At 52.1% G+C, this 22,046-nt stretch overlaps 2 protein-coding genes across 5 annotated transcripts in view; one reads left to right on the plus strand and one right to left on the minus strand.

Annotated features, from left to right (window-relative positions):
* Positions 1-22,046, plus strand: part of WNT2B (Wnt family member 2B) — a 45,059-nt gene that overhangs the window by 15,355 nt on the left and 7,658 nt on the right. The window contains exons 2-4 of the mRNA XM_030561728.1: positions 8,439-8,659; positions 16,514-16,791; positions 19,738-20,002. Coding sequence (XP_030417588.1) covers positions 8,439-8,659; positions 16,514-16,791; positions 19,738-20,002 — 764 coding nt within the window. The remainder of the gene's footprint in view (positions 1-8,438; positions 8,660-16,513; positions 16,792-19,737; positions 20,003-22,046) is intronic.
* Positions 20,310-22,046, minus strand: part of ST7L (suppression of tumorigenicity 7 like) — a 61,744-nt gene continuing 60,007 nt past the window's right edge. For 3 of the 4 annotated variants that reach the window (XM_030561726.1, XM_030561727.1, XM_030561725.1), the window contains one exon: positions 20,310-21,866. In XM_030561726.1, the coding sequence (XP_030417586.1) occupies positions 21,732-21,866 (135 nt within the window). In that variant the 3' untranslated portion in view covers positions 20,310-21,731. The remainder of the gene's footprint in view (positions 21,867-22,046) is intronic. The other variant, XR_004000283.1, reaches the window with a different exon arrangement.

Below are 22,046 nucleotides of genomic sequence, written 5' to 3' on the forward strand. Positions count from 1 at the left end.
ACTAGGGTCAAACCCAATTGACCATCTGAAGGTTTGTTGTCTGTCCATGTAAGCAGGGCTATAAATCAGGCTGCATGATGCAGAAGCAGTTCACTCACTTAGGTGAAAGTGAGCAGTGGAGGGAGAAGGAACATGAAGATTCTTAAATTGTCAGTGTTCTATAGAATGGTTCCTTTTAACCCTAGCAGGCAGACTTTGCTAACTTACCTGCACATTCCCGTGTAAGCCTACAGCACAAAGCCATTGCCGGAGGAGGCAGGGAAAGATTCAGCTCTACTGCAGAGGAAGGGCCATCAATTCTCCCAATTGCTACGAAGTTCCTTATTCTGTGTTTAAAAGGTTTTTCTGGTGATTCTTTACCATGGTCTCATAACGCTCCTGGCCACATACCTATTGCTAGATATCTGAGACAAGTTAATGGGTGCAGGCTTTTCAAATCCATTAATGTAGCAAATATAAAATGCATTTCTCAGAAAATATTCCCAGTTCTTTGAAATATTCAGTACATTTGCTTGAGGCCTCAGTGTGCTGGGTCTGCTTGAAACCTGATCCCTTGTATATACAGCAGTTTCCCCTTGGCCTAGGCACCATAAGTCCCACTTCAACCCAGAGATGCAGACACCGGGTGCTGGCTCTGCAGAGGGTGGCTGGGACGTGCCTGGTACAGCTGAGGATAGCATAGGGCTCACTGCTGCTGGCCTTTGCAGAATGAGAAGCAAGGGCTGCCCAGGTCCCTGTTACAAAAGAACATGGAGAACAGAATGATTCATTTCTAATTCAGGCCAGAGAAGTTGTGGCATTTAAACAAGAAGTTTACCTGAGCCTGGTCTATAAAAGTGTTAGCTGTTCCCTCGACTGGGGCTTGGTAGTCTCACATGCAGCACAGCCCTGAGTGCTACCTGCAGCCTGAGATGCAAAAGAGAAGGGGCAGGATGGAGCCATAGAGAGCTGGTAGAAGAGCTGTGAGGTGTTTGCCAAGTCTTTTGGGTGTGTAGCACTGGGAGCTCAAAGTGCATGGTCAGGGTTGGAGACAGCTTATAACCTGTTCTAAATCCTATATACAAGTGTGCTGTCTGTACTGACCTCCCCAGCACCCCCAAAACCATAACGATCACTGCAGCAACCCAGGTGGCAAGGCAAATTTGTTCCCATGTTAGAAACAAGGATCAGAGGATCACAGGGCCAAGGTCTGTCCTGGAGCACAGCTCAGTTCATGAACTGAAATGAAAATGGAGCAGGAAAAACAGCAGGAAGTAGTGAGAAAACAACTGCCTGGCCAATAAGTAGAAAGAGGGGTGCCAAACCTTCTCCCAAGTCATAGCCACAGCTCCCAGAACATTCCAGTCAGCCTCGGCACTAGTCATGGCAGATTGTGGAGGTATGTAACAGGAATGCATCTTGCTGGAGAAGGAAATCATAACCAATTCCTCTCTGCTGTTTGGTGTCACCCTAGCCCTTTCAGGGTGCTGCTTGTTACAGAGCTGGGGGGCAGAAGCAAGGCAGAGGGAATTTTAAAAACTTATCTGCATGCTGAAAGTCTGCAAGAGATTATTGTTGAAGAACAAAATGTCTTTATGACATGAATGTGGAACAGGAACCAGGGACTGTGGACCCAGCAGACGAGTGACAGTCTCAGTCTACACTTAAGAGTTAGGTTGACATAACTACATCAGAGGTGTGAAACAACCTACACCACACTGACATAGCTATGTTGACCTAACCCCCAGTGTAGACAGTTAAGCTGACAGAAGAATGCTTCCATCATTGTAGCTAACTTTATTCAAGGAGATGCATCTCCCAGAAAACTTCATCTGTGTAGGCTGAATCTACACTACATATGTGGGTCTAGACATGGCTATGTAGACTCCATGGCATAGACAGGCACAGCCTTTATCCACTGTGCAGCAGCCATTCCTGCATGCAATACACAGGTCTTTCCTCCCTGAACCCATGGGGTAATTGAATGTAGAACCTCAGGAGAAGTGATGAGGGTAGGAAAGCCCACAGCCCCGTGGACTTTATTTCATAGCCAGAGCAGTAGGAGAGCAGGAATGTGACGTAGGATTCAAATCTCTCGAGTGACCCAACCTAGTGCCATCAGCCTTCTGAGAAGATGAGCCCCCATGGGAATTTTTCAAGAACTATAGAGTGCACTACACAGGAACACCCACTGGTAGGGGGTTAAAAGGAAACATACTGTTGAATAAACAGATGCGTCTGCCTCCAGTTTGTGTGTTTATCTTAGAAGCAATTTAGGGTTCTCCTTGTTTATAAGGATAGAAGTCAGCAGATTCTTAGAACAAGAAAAACAACTGGAAGCCAACATGTGACAGTTCTCTGCTGTTCTCCCTCTGCACTGGAGGAGCCTGCACTCAAGCAATTGAGAAAGAGCCCATATCAACTGCATATTTGGATTTGCTTGTAAGACAAATTTACCCCTGGGGGGGAAAAATAGTAGCAGGAGGTCAGAACCACTTTACCTCCTTGACATCTCTGCTCTCAAAGCCACTTGCCTATGTGTAGAGCAACCTCAACTCTATAGTCAGCACTCAGATTGCCAATGCTCTCAAAGTGTGTTATCTAAATGCTCCTGAAGAGAAGAGTAACAAACAGAAGGTGGAAGCTCTGAGAATAGGAATCAACATCAGCCTGGCATCTCCCATGATCCTCCTTAAGGCTCCCAGCCATTTCCTGGCAGCTGTGGGATCTGAGCTCTCTGTAGAAGTGGGAGGTTCGGATGCTGCTCTTATGGGTCTCCCATGTGCTATTTGTAAAGAGTCGCACTGAGTACAAAGTAGTGATGTGTCATCACTGGATGTTGCACACACAGAACATCAACCCTGACCTCTGCTTGAGCTAATCAAGCAACTCCGTTAGCTGGCAGCAGTCAGGCTCTTATCCTCCATGCGACCAGCCACTAGAGGGGGACGTGAGACTTTGAGCATGTCAAACTACATGCGTTCACAGGAGTCACAGACTTAACATTACACAAAGCAGGTCTCTTATTTAGAAAAACTCATGGAGAAAAGCAACAGCCGAAGTCTGCCTGCAAGTCTGGGTATAGTGTGCTCTCTTTCCACTGTCCCTGGGGATAGAATAGACACCAGCAGGAATAACCATACTAAGACTTACCCTATTCTCCCCCTATCCCAAACACTACCTCACTGCCTGCCCCCCAGTCACTATAGAGCTATCCTTATGCCCATTTTGCAGACAGGCCTCCTGCATGCCTCTCAACTCTCCCTCTCCAATATTCAGCAGCTAAAATAGCCTCCCTCCCCTGGCTTGTCACTGGCCCCCTGGCTCTTTCCATGGGGGCTAGGAACTGCTCAGCCTCATGTCTGGCTGAGGAACCTCATCACCCCTCACATCAACTCACCCTATGTGCCTCTCCCCATTGCCCCTGACACTGCTCCGGTCACTTGGACGACATCTCTCCTCCACACCCACCGGTCTTCCCTTGGCCATGTCTCCCTGCTCCCGGGCCCCTTGCTCCTCCTCACCTCCCTTCCCCATTCAAAGGGGCTCATGCCAGCCCAGGCAGGCTGTTCTATCTCCACTTGCTGGGGCCATTCCACCCCCTAGTTCCATGGCTGTCTAGAGGCAACTGCACATCAAGTTGGCTGATGGCTCACTGGGGGCCAAGAGGTCCATCAGAAACAGATTTAGCAAAACACGGCAGGGAAAGGAGTCTGACTAAATTCTCACTTACAAACAGAACAGAGCATTTTGGGAAGATCAGTGTCCTATCTCCACCGTCTCAGAAAGGAAGGCTTCAGTTTTCTGTTTCAAAATGACTTGGTTCCATTTTTTAATAACATAGTTACGAGTGGAACAAACATTTTGATTTTTATCAGCCCAAAACCATTCACCACCAACCCAGGCACCCCAGCAATTTTGTTTTCTGGGAAATTGAGGAATTTCCATTCTGAAATGGACCAAAACCAAAAACTTCAAAAAATATCACAGAATTTCACATGGTGCCATTGCAATACAGGGCTTGATTCTCCATTGCCCTGGCACCATGTGTAGTCACTGGCACCTGGGCAAATTAGGTGCATCAAAAAACCCAACCTCTTCCTTGTATAGCATTATACACCTGCTTCGCACAGGTGTAAGTGACCATGAGGTGCAGGACAGCAAAGAATCAAGCCACTAATGCTAAAGAAAAATCAGACCGTTGCCTTTCTTCCAGATTGCAGACAGCTGCAAATAGCTCTCTCGCACACAACATGGGAAGGGAGCTCTGGGAGCCAGATATGCTGGCAAGGTGCATCATGGAAAAATGAAGGAATCAGTGACCCTACTCTGCTCTCTCATCCCACTTTCTCCTTCCAATAATATCTGCTGTGATCTGGCTATTTGGCAGCAGAGCTGAGGAGAACAGAAATTAGCTCACAGCATGAGAAAGGGAGTGCCTGGTGTTTATCTTGTTCAGAGGATTCTACGTGACCAAAGCTTCCTGTGGGGATAAGTTAGTCAGTCGCCATTAGTGATATGGCTTCCTGCTATGAAAGCATCTCCTTTGTCAGCTCATGGTGTCGTCTTTGTCAAGCCAGCAGTCCCCATTCGTGTCTTGCTTACACCTGCTTCAGCCTGCATCAGTCTGGGGACATCAGTGGAGCCATTGCCAGCTTAGACTGGTGCGAGTGGGGAAGAGACTGGGCCCTGGGGTGTTTTCCAGAGCCCTTAATGCTTTGGCCAGGTTCTCAGGCCTTGCTTAGTAATGCCTCCCTCTCCAGATACCTCTTAGACTGGAGACTGAGCATCTGTTCTCAGATTGCTGCACCCAACCCCCCAGTCTGCCTTCTGAGACTCCGGCCCTGGCCTCAGCCATGGTCACTGGTCCCAGAGGTTAAGATGGTGACCCCAGGCCTGACCTCTCTATCCTTCCCCATCTCTTGGGGACACATGTATTACTCATCTCAGAACCCCCAGCAGCCCACACTGATCACATCATCCAACAGAGCAACCCCTCACTGCAACCTAGAGGCAGAAAGACACTCTCCATTACAAGACAGACATTCAGCCCATTAGCAGAACCCTCCTAGCCATCAGAGCAGCCCAGGGTCAAAACAGCATTTCTCTTAGCCCCTAGGCAGCAGGTCTCCTAACTGATCTCAGAGCCAAGCCAGGCTCAGCATTGTCTCCCACCCCAGCAGGTTCTGTGGTGAGCTAGACTCACCATCTTCCTCCTGCCCCATTTCCCTGCTTTGGAAGGAGCCTCAGTTTCCTTTGACATATTGGGGAACAAGGGGCTTAGGGAGCAGAGAGCTCTGCCCTGGCTTTGGGGAGCCAGCCAGCCCTGCTGTGTGCTGCTGCACATCCATGCAATGGCTTCTTGCCACTGGGCTCCAGCCCATGCCAGCAGCACACAGAAAATCTTTAAGCCATAAAGCTCTATCAGCAACAGGCCAGCCTGCAGATAGGCACCTGAGCAGAGCACACCACTCAGCTCTGAGTTTCCAGCAGAGCCTTCTCCTGCTGAGTAAAGGTTGTGGAGGGGAACCCACTTCCTCTATGTGCCCCTGCACTTGGTGGGACACTCCCAGAACAGGCTGAACTGAACCCAGCATGCACCCCCATGCAGCTGTGACACCTCATCCTCCCTTTAGAGCAGAGCACAAGGGAGCAGTTACTGGCCTCCATCCCCTGGTAGCTGTCTCTTGACGAGCTGCTGTTGGCTCTCACGGCTCCCCCCACCTCCCCAGCACTGCTGCTGCCCGATGAAAGGTTGATGAGCAGGCTTGTGAGAAGCATGTGCCTCGGCCAGCACAGCCCTGGCTTGTGAAGCCCTGGGGAGCCAAGTGTATTATCCACAGCTCCAGCCTGAGATGACCTTGTGCTTCTGCCAGCATTTAAACAAAATATTTTAAAAAGGTGGTGGTGGGTGGGGAAGCCTTTCCTCCCTCTCTGTAATCACAGGGCTTTCCTGGGGCTGCCAGCTATCTCAGACAGATATAGAGCACAGCCAGAGACAGTGAAATATTACCCACATTATTGCTTTTATTATTATTAAAGGGAGGGTCTTATTTCCAGTCTAGGGGCCTGAAAAAAATCTCACCCCAAGCTCTCTTCTTCCAGCCAGCAATGCAGCTCAGTGGTATGTGCCAAAGCCCATTCCCAAGCACAAAGGATCAGTTGCTTTCTGGCTGGAGTAAACAAGGGACCTAGGCAGGGCTTTTGGATGGATTTGGAAAATTCTACACCCAACTCCATTGTCTGTGTTGCTTTAGAGTCAGCAGAGAAGTCTGGTTCTGACGGGGGAGCTGAGCATACTGGCACAGGAGACCCAGAGCACACCATGCCACTATAGACAAGCCTGGGATGCCAGTGGATGGAGACCATCCAGACTTGCAGCAGTAAGGGTTTAAAAACAAAGTGTTTTGGAAGGGATAAACACACCCTTGCTTTGGGCCAGGAGTCAGCCTCTAGCTAATTGAGGGGCGAGGGGAAGAGACATTCCCCAGGGGCAGATTATCCCATCACTGCTAGTGCAGGATTCTTTCCCCTTCCTCTGAGGCAGCTGGTACTGGCCCCAGGCAGAGGAGACTGGTCTAGATGGACCTGTGTCTGAGCAGGCAAAGCAATTTTAATGCTTCTTTTGGGTCCTTACCCACTGATCTTGATCTATTGACTGGCAGTAGTGGGCTGAGCTGCCCTGCTGATTTCTGGGATGCGTTTCCATAGGCAGGAAAAAAGAGGGAGAGACTGTCTGAATATTGAGGGCAGATTCCCCCCATCCCCTTAATGGGTCACAAAAAGAAAAAGGGCATCTCTAGAGCCCAGGGTCACTGTTACCTCCAAAATATGCTGCAGGGCTTCTACCCTATTCCACATGGCCAGCTAAGACCTCCCAATGCCGTTTGCTCTCATGTCACTGCTTCCCAGCCTACCGCTGTGCTGCATGTCTGCTTCATCCAGCTGTTACTTCCAGTCAGGCCTGTGGGTCACGATCTCTGGGGCAGGGACTGTCACCTTTCTAGCTTGTCTGTACTGCACCTAGTGCCTGCTCCTCAGTTAGGCTTTCAAGGGACTGCAGAGTAGAAATGAACTAATGGTAATCAACTCCTCGCCATGCTGGTTCATACATTCACCCCACTGCTCCAAGATGGAAAGAGCTTTTTGATCAAATCCTGCTGCTGCCAGCAGAGCTGGATTCATGCGGCAGGAGGCATGGGCAGAGCTAGAGGGTTTTGCATATCAGCCTGTTCCATCAGCTGCCGCTGCAGTAACTTATCCCCGAGCTGAAAGTTCACCAGGCTTTAGCAGACAAATGTCACTTTTGAAAGCTACTGCCTCCCTTGCACCTGATTGCAGCATCTCAGAAGGGAAACCTGCTCTAGGGGTTTCTTTGCTTCCTACAGCAATAATTCAGGCCGAGCACACAGCTCCCCTCCTCCCATTCTGGGCTTGGTGCAGCTCAGGGTTATTTTGTTAGACACAGTCGCTGATGGCTCAGCCCTGCAACATCCCCTACACCCTGCCAGTCTCGTTTAATCACAGCACTGGGAATCTGATTCAAATCCAAGCAGAGTGCTCCAGGTCTCCTGTGAAGTACGATGAGTGGACTACTGCCTCCGAAGGAGAAGGGTCTGCTTGCCAGCAACACACAGATCCCTGTAGGCTGTTTTCCTCATCCTGGAATCAGACAGCAGGGCTAAGCTCACACCACTGGAAATAAAGATTGAATCCCTTCTGCGTCAAGTGCACCACTCTTAAAGGGCAAAAATTAGACCTTTAATAAGCAGCCAGGTAGGAAGAGTGGCAAGTGTGCCGCAGAGGTGTGAAATGGGGGGGGCAGGAAATCACCACCTTTGTGCTCACCCACCCACCCACACCTTGCTGCAGAAGCATATTCCACCCACCATCCCTTTGTCATGATTACTTTGTGCCATTCTGCTCATGGGGAAAACCAGGGTTAGCCCCCAGCCAATGTTTTCCCAAAGCAGTTGTCATAAGTCAAGCGACTAGATCAGCTTCACCAGTAGGAGGCAGAACAGTCCCTCCCAGAATAGCTTCTGGCATGCAGGGAGGAGAGGAAGGATGGGAAGGCTGAAGCAGCAGGTTGCCTGCCCAGTAGCATAATCCAAGACACAGCACAAGAGGGAGAGGAATGGGGCACACCAGCCTTACCATGGTGTGAGCCTGATCATACAGAGTGAATGGCAGTGCAAGGAACAGAACACAGAAGACCTGACTGCCAGTCCTGCCCTACCCTGTTGCCAGTAGATCCCTCTCCCAGGGCCAGAGCTAAAGCAGGAGTCCAGATTCCTGGTTTTTAAACACACCAGACCTCATTCCCCTCCCAAAGCTTAGAATAGAACCCAGGAGTCCTGACTCCCAGTCCCCCCGGCTCTAACCTATGGGACCCCACTCCCTGAACACAAAGGGCCTGCACTGTGCTGATTTTTCAGTGTATTTTTCTCTTTCTACAGGTACATTGGGGCACTGGGGGCCAGGGTGATCTGCGATAACATCCCTGGATTAGTCAACAAGCAACGGCAACTCTGCCAGAGGTACCCTGACATCATGCAGTCCGTCGGGGAGGGCGCCAAAGAGTGGATCCGGGAATGCCAACACCAGTTCCGGCACCACCGTTGGAACTGCAGTACACTGGATAGAGACCCCACGGTCTTCGGGAGAGTCATGCTACGCAGTAAGTCCTGCCAGCTTTGCCCTTCCCACCCAGCCCAGCATAAATTATTGCTCAACTCCAGCCTGGATGCATGTGTCTAAAGTGAGGGGAATTTGGAGAGTTGATTGAAAAATGCCAGTTTTTTGTAGGAAAGTTGAAAGAACTCTTAAATAGATGTTCCCCCTCTACAATTTCTCTGGAGTTTTTGACCCAACTATGAAACTGAAGAGCATTTTTTAAACCAAAAACAGTTTTCAAATGTTTTCCAAGAAGAACCAAATTGGGTTTTTCCACCAAAACTGAATTTTGATGGAAAGACTGGCTCTACTGTGCCTACAGTGGCAGAGAGAAACCTGGGCATAGCCTGAAATACAGGAAAGGATGGACGTTTTCTGTTTGACAGAGGAAAGGCGTATTTGCAGAGAAGAATATTATCTATGAAGACCTTGTGTAACGCACTGGAAGGAAAAGAAAACTAGCTAGTCCCTCCCTTGATTTAGGAGGAGCTCTGCATTTAAGTTCTTTCATATCTGAGTCACTGAGTATCTGAAGGCAAGGCTGGAAGTTGAGAACCCACAGGGAGGGGAAAGATTTGCTAGAGGATCTGACATTGATGCTCCTAGCCATTTGACCATTGGGTTTCTCCCCATCCAAAGCAGGGGTGTGTGTATAATCCTAGAGGCCACAGGCAGGCTGCATGGCACATTGGGAAAAAGCAATGATGCAGCAACCCAGGAAGCCAAGGGGCCAACTGGCATTTCTACCACAGTTCATTTGTAGCATGTACAGAGAGGCTGGGTCACTTTAGACACACCTTTGCAGTTACCTGTGTTTCAGAGCTGATCTCCAGCATAAGTCAGAGCAGCCTCAGGGCAGCTCTAACTTAGACTCAGCTCCCTATGGCCCAAAGGGACCAGTCCAGCAGCTAAGCAGCACCAAATGCAGAAAAACCCTCTTTTCACCAGCCACAGCCCTGATGCCCCATAAACTAGGGGCACTAATGGGGAAGGGGCTATATAGCCATTGGTCAGCCCTATGCCATCCAGGTAATCCCCCTGTGCCAAGGGGTGCGTCCCAATGGCCTGATCTGCTGGCTTCACAACCTGTTTCTTGTACCACAGTGATGTAATTGGACCACCATAGCACACTGGTAGCACAGGCTCCAAAGGCGTAACAGGCAGGGAAGAGGAGAAAGGGTGGCTGACAAAGGAAAGTGTTACTTTGCAAGCACATAGGGGGATCCCTGGCTCCTTCCCTCACAACTTAAACTCACTGAAAGTCAAGGCACCCAGTGCCAGGGGTGTCACATCCCCTGTCTGACAGTCTCAAGCCCCTGCCCTCCCAGACTCACCCCTGCAGCCTGTGGCCCCATCTCCTGTTTTAAAAGAGCAGCTGGTTCCCATCTCACTTGCACAGGACTCTGAGCACCCCAGAGCCCTGCAGCTTGTCCTGCTGGACACCACCACCACCGCAGGACTCATCTTCCTAGCCCTGCTCCAGCCACTGACCCTGCCAGACCTGATGTGAACTCAGCAAGCTTCTGCTCATCAGCAGGAAGCCAGATGCCCAATGCCCTTGGACAGTTGACTTGATGGGAGCTGTGGCTCACACCCATCCAGGGGACAGTTGTGTCTCTAAGCATGCTGTACTAGGTTTCAGTAGCGGCCAGGGCAAGATTCTTCCCGTGTACCCAGGAACAAATCCCAAGCAGTGCAGCATCCACCCTGGGAAGGAGAATGGCTTTGTGCTTGAGGCATTGCACCAGGATTCAGGGCAGCTGGATTTATTCTGGCTTTACCATCAACTCCCAGGGGGACCTTAGGCAAGTCCCATGGCATTGGAGACTGAGCACATGGACTCTGGTGCCAAGGGGACACTTATGGCCAGACAGTCAAAAGAGCCCAGCACCCAACATGCCAGGCCCAGTGTTCCAGCAGGCACTTCCAGGGCAGCATGGTAGGGATTGTACCTCATGGTGCAATGCCCAGCTGAAGAGTGATTCCAACAAGGTGAAAGCATATGAACCCCCTTCTGGAGTCTGGCAGACACCCATGTCCATTGCTGCTGAGCTAGCTGTCTATCCCCCGAACACGCACCCCTGGGGGTACATTACACTCCCACTCCCAGACCTCAGCTACACCCAGAGGCTAAAGTCTCCCAAAAAGCAGAGCCTCAGGGCCTTCCCAGACAATATCCTCCCCCGCAGACCCACAGTCAGCAGTGCACAAAGGGGCCAGCCCCTGACTCCCCTGCCCCCTCTATCCATCAGCTAGGTGCACTGGTAAAGCCGGCAGTGCCTATTGTGCCAGCACTCAAGAATCACTTAGGAACCTCTTCGTTTCCCTTGTTTTCTGTGGGTAGGCTGCCACGTGCAGTAGGCTGGGTTACTTCCTTCAAATTGTGACTGTTCTCTAAGCTAATCAAGTGGTATCAGGAGCCTATCACTGCTCTGGGACAGGAGTGGGTGGGGGAAGGAGACACCTCTGAAGAACAGGCTTGTATGTAAACAGTAATGGGATATATAAATATTTGGAGAGCAGGGCTGGCCAGGAGTCAGCTGCTCACATGGGAACTTGCTGTCTCCCTGCATGACAGGGAAGCCAAGACAGAGAGCAATTAGACCCCAGGACAACCACAGCTGTGGGTTCCAGAAGAGTGGGCCATAGGCCTGGCACTGAAGTGACCCTCCCCCCCGCAATGTAGGGACAAGGGAGGACAAAGGGTGCATTGTACCCTAAATCAGAAGGTAATAGCCATGGGTGCAGCAGGGGGACTGCATCCTTCTCTGAAGCCTCCAGCATTAGCTGCTGAACTAGACAGACCAATATCTCACAGCACTAAAGCAGCCTAGTGGGGGCATTGCTCTGCTCTGAGAGTGAGCCAGGGAGGAAGGATACTGACTACACAGATCATTCATCTGATCTAGGGCTTCTGGTCTCCACTCCCTGGCTGCAGGTAGCACTACCAACTCTGAGCTTTCACAAATCAAGGCTCTGGTTCCCAAATACTGAGTGCTGAGGTCTGTTTGCCACCTGGCCTGTGAGTTCTAGAGAGGTCAGGTTTTTAGGCTAGTCTCGGCTACCAGGCACACTAGAAACTTCCCTTTAAAAAAACAAATCAGATTCTCATATAGTACCATGACTCCAGGACTTGGTGCTTTAAGAAAAAGCACCAAATCCCATGAGACATGATGACATTACAAGAGTTAGGAACACCGTGAGCTCAAACAGTGGGCAACAATTTGCATCTTGCATGCCGCAGAGACCACGCTGGACTGATCGGATACTGTAGCTCCTACATCCATGGAAATGACAATAACTAAAGTTAGAGAGTGTCCACAATGCCTGCCTCCCACCCCACCCCCACCCCCATTAGCAGTTTAAGTCCAGGGGACCACAAAAGGCTCATTTCTTTTAGGGTAAGTGTTCCCAGCCTGTTGGATACGCTTTGCACCAGATAGATGCAGGCATCTCCTGGGAGCAGAGGGAAGTGTTTGCTAGGCAGAAGGACAGGTTGGCACTCAGCTACTCTGAGGAGAAGGAAGAGCAAGGAGGAAGAGGGAGAGGGAGAGGGGTGTGACTCAGTGAAGCCACAAAACTGCCCAACAGAGCAACAAGACCCAGCTCAGAAAAGTTTAAACAAACAATACCAAGACTTATTTTAAATAAAGGCCACTAACAGCAATGAATACCTTTAATAATGTCAATCAAGCAGAGCCAGGCTCATCTGGGTGACTCTTCCTCCAGCAGCCATAAAGAATTGGCTTGCAGTTGCCAGTTTTATAGAGGGCTACCTCACCCAGAACCTTTTGCAGGGAAGAGAGGTCCTGCCCCATTTTTCTGGGTGATTGACAACTCATCCAGCCAATCAGCTCTCTTTTCCTCACTCCTGGTTCTGCAAAATTTTCACCCCTTCACAAAGGGTTCTGACACCCTGTGCTCTTTGGATGGAGTGTTTTTAATTCATGTGTGATCAATTGTGAATGAGGCTGGAACCAGAATGATCTAGCAACGAGATAGATGATCCTGTCCTGTCTCTCCCTGCCTGCCCACCTGCCCTCCCCCTCAAAACACTGGGTCACATTCAGGCATAGGGCCTGGAGGCCAAGATCAGCTGGGAAGGTGCTTTCTTTCACTTCAGATAACTCATCTGGAGAGTGTCTGAGCACCCCTGGATAGGAGGCAGAGGCACTGGCACCCTCACTGCACATCAGGGACTGGCTAGGAGGCGAGGAAGGAGTTAGCTAGACCCAGAAAGATCCCAGTGCGGGTTACTGGAGGGAAGCTGTCTGGGTGGGAGGAGGCAGAAAGGGAACACTGTCAGCTGTAGCCTGCAGGAGAGATGGGTCTGGGGAACTACCCCAGCCCCAGCCCCTGACTGAGGCACACTTGCTGCTGTTTCAGAGCCTTCCTGTCCCTACAGAGCCAAAGGCAGAGGCTGGGGTTAAATCTGTTCGAGTTATGGGCTCCCCACAATCAGATGCAATCAATGGCTTTAAGCTCCTGCTCCCCAAGTATGATAGAGTCCAGAGACCTCTCGCCTTCATCCCTGCCCACCCAGACATTCAGATTGCAAAGTCTGTTACACTTGGAACTGCCTACGCTGAGTCCAGGGGCATCCTCCATAGCTCCAGTGCCTCCCTTGGGGCCTGGCACACGACAGCCTGGTGGGAAGAGGAGTCGCCCACCCTCTGGGATGTCCCACCTCTATCCCCAAGCCAGCAAACAGCGAGCAGCAGTTCCTGCCCTGGCAGCCCCGGGGACACCCCAGGCTGCATAAACAGAGGCAGCAGGTGTGCAGGAGCAGGGAGCCTACATGGTGGCTTAAGCTCTATGTGTGACACTGGGCTGGGCACACACCCTCCGTGCCAGGTCACCGTGCATGGGGCATTCACCCTTTCCCGGGCACCTCTGATCACCATCCGCAGAGCAGGAGTCCTGCCTAGGACGCCAGTCCTCTTCCTGGCTGCTACACATTGCCAGCGGCTGGTGCTGGGGTGTGGACTGCTCACTGCTGGCCAGCAAGGGGTTCAGAAGGCTTGTGGCCTGTCAGGTAGGGCTGGATGGACTACTCGGATGTAGAGGCCCTGGGCAGCCCAGAGCTTTGGTTCATAGGTTGAGAGCAGAGAGATTGTGAGCCTGTGTCCCCGAGCCCCCATGCACCCATGTTTGTTGGGAGAGCCAGCGAGGATGAAGAACCGAACAGATAGCTCTTGGCTTTGCTACCTGTCCCCAAACCCTGGCCAGGTACCCAGAGAACTGTTCTTTGAGGCTGTGTTTGAAATGGTCCCTCCTCGGTGAACCGCTGCATGGTTTTGATTTTCAGCTGCTTTTACAACTTATAAAACCAGTTGTGAACTCAAACCAGAACCATAAAATACCAGGTGGCCTCCTGTGCTGCTTGGAGCATCCTGCAACCTGGCCATTCGCAACTCCGGCAGGCTGGGACTGTAAGCACTTCCCAGCACAGGAGGGGGAGATCAAAAGCTGGCTGCTGTGTGCCTGAGAGGGAAGGGCTCCTCTGCTCTGGCTGCAGCAATGGGAGGAGAAGGAATGGCGGGGCAGAGGGAGGTGTGAGGAGCTGGGAACTCAGCTAGAGATTTGAATATATGTACAGCCAATGTCCTACAGATCGCCACAGTCTCCAGCCAGGAAAGGCACACCAGGCATGCCTGGGGAATTACCCTGAAAGGCACAACATTTAGTGTCTTTTCTAGCTAAACCTCAATCTTCCATCCCATGTTGCCATTATACACCCCCCGCCTTCCATCAGCTCCGCTCTCTGGCCTTCATCCCTTCCCAGTAAGGCCCAGCCCTTGTGCTTTCAGTCTGCCGCCTCCAGGGCAGTTCCCCTCTCAGTGCCCCTAACGCCCTTGGGTCTCTCCTCTGTCATGCTGGCCATGGCATCCCTCTCGCGGGCTGGACTGTGCCCCTAGGTTCCACTTCGAGCTCATGCTTCCCAAGCCCAGCTTTGTGAGGCGAGGGATCTGCCGGGGGAAGAACTCTGTGCAGGGACCTGCTGGATTCTGGCTTGGCTTTGTTCTTCCATGGGACTCCTGTCTACCAACAGGCCGCCCCCTTTATCTCCCAGTTCCTTCCAGGGACCTTAGACTCTGACCTCACCAGATGGCAGCTCTAGTTCAAGCACATTCCGAACAGGACCTCAAGCTCTCTGCTCATCAGAGCCGTCCATCACTCATTGTCATCCCTGGGAGCTCTCTCTCTTAGAGCCAAGTTACACTGCTCCTGTTGTGCTAAGGGTCTGTGGGGAACTGTCCAGCAAAGGAGCTGTGACCAGGCTGATGCGAGTGCTGAATACTGACCAGCAAGGCTGCTGGATAGCCCTGTGGGGCATCTCTCGTCTCCTCCAGCTCCTCCAGCAGAGGAAAAAGTAAGATCCATTATGCTTAGCAATGCTGACCACCACCTGTCCAAAACCCACCACGCAGCACCACTGCATTGCTTCCTGGACTAGTTCATACCCACACACCCCGTTAACAGCCTGCCCTTTGAGCCCACATCCCCTGGTTGCTTTTTAACGTGGTTACAAAATGAACAGGGGGGTAGAATGATCCGCTGGAGTTCTTCAGTCAGGCCACAGGATGGGGCTTGGGGCTTGCAGAGCACAGTGGCCCGGGGCTCAGCTACCCCAGCACGTTAGCCAGCACGCAGAGTCCCTCAAAGGGGTAACACACGGGGGTTATTTGTTTTTCAGTAGCTGCTACAGGGCCCAGTAAGATTGCGGGGAGTCTTTGTGCCGGGTGCTCAAAGACAGGCCCTGCCCCACAGGGCTTTCAGGAAGCATGACAAGAGACAACAGGTGGATCCCACAAATAAAAGGAGTGGCGGGGGCCCAGGTAAACTGCCCTAACAAGTCACCAAGATTCCAGCCAGGCAGGGGGTGGGCTGGCATGTGATGGACAGACATCCTGGCAGAACGAGCAATGAGGGGGGCTATAGGGTTGCCAACCCTCCAGGATTGTCCTAGAAACTCCAGGAATTTTTAATTAAAGATTATGTCATGTGATGAAACCTCCAGGAATACATCCAACCTAAATTGGTAACCCTAGGGGGCTAAACTGGTGGCTGTGTAGCTGTTTTTCGGGAGCGTAGGTGGAAGCATCAGGGTGCTTGAGGGAGATGTGAGGTCAGGCGGCAAAGGCCAATGCTGCCAGGCTGCCAGTTCCTCTCTCCCAGTGCAGTCGTCACCCCCTCGTTGGCAACTACCGGGCTCTGCATGACCCCGCCTCCCGGCTCGTGTGGTGCATTGCTCTTGCTGGGCAGCGTGATGGGGGATGAAGCACAAGCACTGCCAGTCAGCCCCCGGGGGAGGTGCCCCACTCACGCTGTTTGGGCTCGCAAGCCAGCCGTGACCCTGGCAGTCCAAAGCTGGGCTAGCGCCAAGTCAGCTCCAGGCCCTAGCGCCCGAGCGTGGCCGTGAGGCAGACAGGGCAGGCGTGAGCAGCGCCAGCCAGCTGCCCCTGAGCTAGGCTGCCTTGTGCAGTAGGAAGATGGAGGCCGAGCAATGCCCACCTGGCTGTGGGATGAGCAGAAAGCGGAGCTGGGAGGAACTGGTGGCCCCCAGCCCTGTGAGTCTGTTTAGCCGGATTCAGTTGAGGCCCTGCCTTTTCCCAGCCGAAGTCCCCGGCCTGTGGCCTTGGCTGCTTTGATGCCCGTGGGCTCAGGGCGTGGAGTGGGGGCGGGGAGCAGAATGAGGAGGCAGGTACTGCAGGGCCCTGTTGGAGGAGCCTTGGGGCAGCCAAGCACAGCCATGCTTTATACCTGGGGATGTCTCTGAGGTTTCCTGCTCTCATGGGGCTGCCTCTGCCCGGGCCTGGTGCACACCCTCATGCCTATCCCTCACTCCCCCTGGCAGGCAGCAGAGAGGCAGCCTTCGTCTACGCCATCTCCTCGGCTGGGGTCGTCTACGCCATCACTCGGGCCTGCAGCCAAGGGGAGCTGAAAGCCTGCAGCTGTGACCCCCTGAAGCGTGGCCGCTCCAAGGATGAGCGAGGGGAGTTTGACTGGGGCGGCTGCAGCGACAATATCCACTATGGGATCAAGTTCGCCAAGGCCTTTGTGGATGCCAAGGAGAAGAAGGTGAAGGACGCCCAGGCGCTGATGAACCTGCACAACAACCGCTGTGGGAGGACGGTGAGTACCAGAGCCCGGCGAGTGCAGCTGGCCGAGGCCACCACCCTGGGCCAGCTTGCAGCCTGGATTCCTACCCTGTGGGCCCCTCTGCACCCGGCCTGGCACCTAGCAGCCAGGGCTGTTGCCAAGCTGTGGGCACAGCTGTTCACACCTCCATGGGGCCGAACACCTAGGGACAGCATGGGGCACAGGAACTGAGCAGCCGCTGTGCCAGGCCCCTTGCTTGCTGCCCTAGTTGGCCACTGGAGCCTGGCAGGAAAGCAGCTTCCCTGCCTAGCTGTGGCATCTCCTCCCCAGTGGGGCGCTCCAGGGTGAGATAGCTACTGGCTGATTCCCAGCCAGAGGTACTAACCCTCCAGTGGAGAGCGACCGCGATCCAGCCCACACCCTCCCCCACCAGCCCCGCCGGCAGGAATGCCCTCACCTGCCTGGACTCCCCACCCTGGCTGTTTGCAGCACAGCAGTGCTAGTTTGTGGGGGGAGGGTAAGGGAGCTGGGAACAGCACATCCAGCCTCCAGGGTGCAACAGGGCCCCTGTGTTTGGGGTGATTCCCCATTTAACTGGGACTCTCTCAGAGGCAACCAGACTGGCAGTGCCCTCGCCACCCCCCATTCCTGAGCTGCTTGCTTCCAAGCTATTCTCTGCAGCAAAGAGCCCAGGCTCCTGCTCGAGCAGCTGGGAACATGGAGGAGCAGCTAGCTTCCTGCAGACTCTGAGGAGCAGATGGATCCTGTGGGCCACCAGGGGCTGCAGCACTCCCTGCAGTCCCACCGGCCTCAAGGAAGGCAAATCCCCATGGGACATTCCCCAGGGTATAATCTGGACTGATGAATAGCTGTTTCTCCTCAGTTCTCCACCCTGGGGTGCCTGTCACACTGCTTTACTGGTGAGCAGCCCCTCTTGGCCAGTTTACACACAGCCACCACATGTCATTTGCTCCCAGCTGCACGCTACTGAGTGCTACGAGCTGGCCAGTCATGAATGACATTGCAGAAGACCACCGACAGATTCCTGGTCCCAGCCTTGCCCCCAGAAATGTGCATCTTGTACTGCTCAGCACACTGCTGAACAATGCAAGCTCATAGAAAGTCCATCATTTCATCAATGGAACATGATATGCACCAACCTTGTGATCCCAAAGGGAGTTTCCTACACACTTTAATCCAAACACACTGGTTAAGATTAAACAATAAAATAAGTTTATTAACTACAGAAAGATAGATTGTAAGTGATTACAAGTGGTGGTGCATCAAAGTCAGGATTGGTTACAAAAGAAATGAGTGAAACGCCAGCTAATAACTAACTTAACAAGCTAAGTGAACTGAAAAGCAAAAGGTTTTGTCTTGCAATACATTCACAGCAGTCTGTACTGGCTGAAAAGCCAGCCAGGACCACTGCTGTCCCAGTTCAATGATGCTTTCTTTGTCTTTCGAGCATTGCAGCTGCCATGAGTAGTGATGGGGGAGAAAGAGGTGATTTGAGGCCACTGTCTCTCACTCTTACACCACTCCCCTCTCTGAGGATTACCCCCAGCTGGGTGCAGGTGACACGTAGTGTCTTGTGGATGTGAGCGTTGAACAGTCCCTGTGATGAAATGTAGATTTCTGTTTCACATCTTCCCATTGCTGGAGAATGGTCACTTAACTAAATGATAACCCGGGTGACTGTGTTGATACCTGTCTGGGTGTGCCAGTGTCTCTGAAGAACTGGTTTAGGCCTAACTTTGGAACATGTTACAGCAACATGATACAGTAGAAACTTGTAACTTTACATACAAGGTTGAGACACCCATTTTACCAGGATAATAATGTTCAGCAGATTACAACGTTTCAAATGATACCTCACGAGACATACTTTGTACAAAATTTATCATAGTCTTGTAAAAGTGGTGAACATCTGTCACACCCCATTAGCCCTGAAGTCTGGCCTGTGTCTCCAGGAGCGCTGGCAGCTTTTTTGGTGCCCTAGGCGGCAGAAGGTCCTGCCCCAAAAATGTCGTCCCTGATGGAGGTGGCGGAAGGTCCTGCCCCTGAAATACCATTGACGACCGTGTCGGCCGAACATCCGGCCGCCGTGGTTGCCGCCCCCCAAATATTCACGCCCTAGGCGACTGCCTAGGTCACCTAATGGGTTGCACTAGCTCTGTGTGTCTGTGTCCCCTTATGGAGAGAGCTAACCCCTGACCTGTCCCCAGCCCACGAGCTCAATTTTATAAATGGCCTGATGCTGAAAGCTCCCTTCTCTCAATCAGTCTTATCACTCCTCCCACACCCATTCTAGGATAAATGGCCACAGGGGAAGAAAACTAGCAATAACACAGACCTGCTTTCAACTGAAGCTTTGTCTATACTGGCAAGTGAATGACAAAACTTTTGTCGTTCAGAGGTGTTAAAAAAACCCACACACCCAAAAGACAAAAGTTTTGCCGACGACAAGCGCCAGTGCAAACACACTAACACCGCTTGTTGGGGATGGAAGCTTTTTGTCACCACAAACAGCAGCTACACTGTGCACCTTTTAGCGGCACGGCTGTAGCAACATAGCTGTGTCGCTGAAAACTGCACTGTGTAGACATGGCCTGAGATGTGTCCTATGCATAAATCATGCCTGTGGCCTTTTGGTGTCAGAGCTGTTGCAAGGGGAGAGAGGTTTGTGGCATGGCAGAGGCCTTCTGCCTTCAATCCCTGCTGCTCAGCTGCCTGGGGTGATCAGGGGGCTTCACAAAAGCCAGTCTTTCATGATTTTCCAAAGCCTCCCTTTGGCTCTTCTGAGAAGGTAGCTCACAGAACTCCGTGCCTCTTCCCATTAACTATCACCATCCTACGTGGGCATGAAACAGTGAGCAACTCCAGGAGGCTGAAAGTCCATGGCTGGGATCTAAGCGACGTGAGTGCAACAGGCTGGTTCAGCCCTACCTTTTCCTCATGTCCTCTTTTCTCTTATAGGCTGTAAAGCGATTCCTGAAGCTGGAGTGCAAATGCCATGGAGTCAGCGGCTCCTGCACCCTAAGGACTTGTTGGTTGGCAATGTCAGATTTTCGGAAAACTGGGGATTACCTTAGGAAGAAATACAATGGGGCCATCCAGGTGACAATGAACCAAGATGGCACCGGCTTCACCGTGGCCAACAAGAACTTCAGGAAACCCACCAAAACAGACCTGGTGTACTTTGAGAACTCTCCTGATTACTGTGTGATGGACAAGTCGGCAGGTAAGAGCCTGCCCCAACAGCTGTCTGCATGGCCGCTGTGGCGGGCAATCTAGCAACACATCTCCCACCCCTTTGTCAGGCCTGCAGCCTCCCACTAACCCACAGGAGGCCTCCCACAACCATATTAAAGAGCAACCCACCCTTTGGACTATTCAGCCTCAGACCAGTTGTCGAATTTAGGCAGCACAGGCCTATCACACCTGGTTACCACTTAGAGAGACCAGGTGGGTGCGTTGTTGTCTTTTATTGGACCAACTTCTGTTGAGAGACAAACTGTTGAGCCACAGAGAGCTCTTCTTTAGCCCAGAACTGACTCCCCAGCAGAAGCTGGTCCAATAAAAGATATTACCTCCCCCACCTTGTCTCTCAAACCCTGGGACCGACACGCCTACTGCCACACTGCAGTTACTGCTTGGCCTTTAGCTTGCACATGTAGAGGGCTGCCTAGCAAAGAGCAAGATTTGAACTCCTGCAGCTGGGACCAAGGCTGGGGCTGCACCAACAAGGCAGAATGTAGGGTAACCTCCAGCATATGCTGTGCGTTTTCTGCTGTTCCATTGCTTTGTGGGAAGGGTCCAGGTTTCAGAGCCATATTTATTCCCTTCTCTCCGCCCTCAAAGGCCCCACAAACCAGTGAGTTGCAAAACAGCCCTTGAGGGGGTTTACTGTGGAATTTCCCATGACAAGAAAGAAATTAAAATAAAAAGTCAAACAGGATCTTCCCAACCAGCAAAGTCTGTGACTGTGAAAGTGCAGCTTGCAGACAGTTGCCACTTGGGCAGTCTGAGAAGTAAGGGATTATGGGAGCTGCAGTAGGTAGCAGGAAGGACATGAAGGGGGCTGGCTCTGTGCTGTACACCTGGGAAATCAGAGGTGACTCAGGCAACAGGGCAGGGGAGGCTCAGTCTGATGTGAATCCTGTAGCCATCCAAGCGCACAAACGTCCAGGTGTGAAAAAATGGTGAATGGCAGTTGTCAGGCTGCTGCTGGCAAGGAGTCAGAAGAGCCCCACGCAGGCAGCCCAGCTCTGGGAACACCCCAGCCATTTGTAAGCCTGCTTATTGCTGTGTGTCACTCAGCACCAAGCAAGGGGCTGGTGGCTACTTCTCTGGGATTTTCAGCCTAATATAGTAGCACGGAGCCCCAACAACCAGAGGGGAAGCCAGCCCACTGGAATTCGCTTTACTGGCCTCAGGAAACTCCTGTCAAACATCCCCAAGTTCTGCCACCCTTCCATCACCATGGCCCTTCACAGCACCAGGCCCAGCTCTAAGCAGTGTGGGTTTGATTTGGTTATACTCTGACCACATATACTCAAACGGTAGGAAAGAAGGTGCATTGAGGGCCCAGGAATATCAGGAAATCATCCCCCAGTATTACCAGGCAGCTGCTGCTGCCCACACCTGCCCTCCAAGTTATCAGCATGTTCCCTGAGCAGCAGCCAGCACTAGAAGTGAGCAAGGGGCAGAAATTCTGCTGGGATAGAGATTTGCATTGCATGGGCTTCTCCAGAATTTCACCTGCCCCAGTTCTGGATGTATGTGACTGGAAACTCCTGTCTGAACCTTAGGCCTTTCTTGGAAACACTGCTCCAGCTAGGCCTTTCTTGGACACACTGCTCCAGCACGCAGCCACGCAGGGCATGCACGTGCTGTAACTGCAGGCTTTTGGGTCACTGCAACTACACTGCATGGGCTTGGGGCGAAGTGCAGAGAAGCCCAAGTTGCTGCTATTCAGCTTCTGCACCGGTCTTCTGTGTGACGGTTCTGTCCACCAGGTCAAACAGCCCTGCACTGCCATCGGTTTCCCTGGCAACAGGCACAGCTCCCTGGACCCAGCAGTGCAGCCGCGGTACCCAGGCAATCTGAGAGGAAGGAAAATAGCAATGAACAAACGGTTTCTACACTTAAACGAGCCACTCACCCCACATTTATTCTATGCATCAGCAGCACAGAGGTATTTCTACCTTCTAGTCCCACCCGTGCCCTTCCACCTCAGCCACCCCATCCTACACCCCGTGGCTGGCCTCTGCCCCAGGTGGAGG

The sequence above is a fragment of the Gopherus evgoodei genome, chromosome 4 (genome assembly GCF_007399415.2).
Source record: "Gopherus evgoodei ecotype Sinaloan lineage chromosome 4, rGopEvg1_v1.p, whole genome shotgun sequence".
NCBI classification, from domain to species: Eukaryota; Metazoa; Chordata; order Testudines; family Testudinidae; genus Gopherus; species Gopherus evgoodei.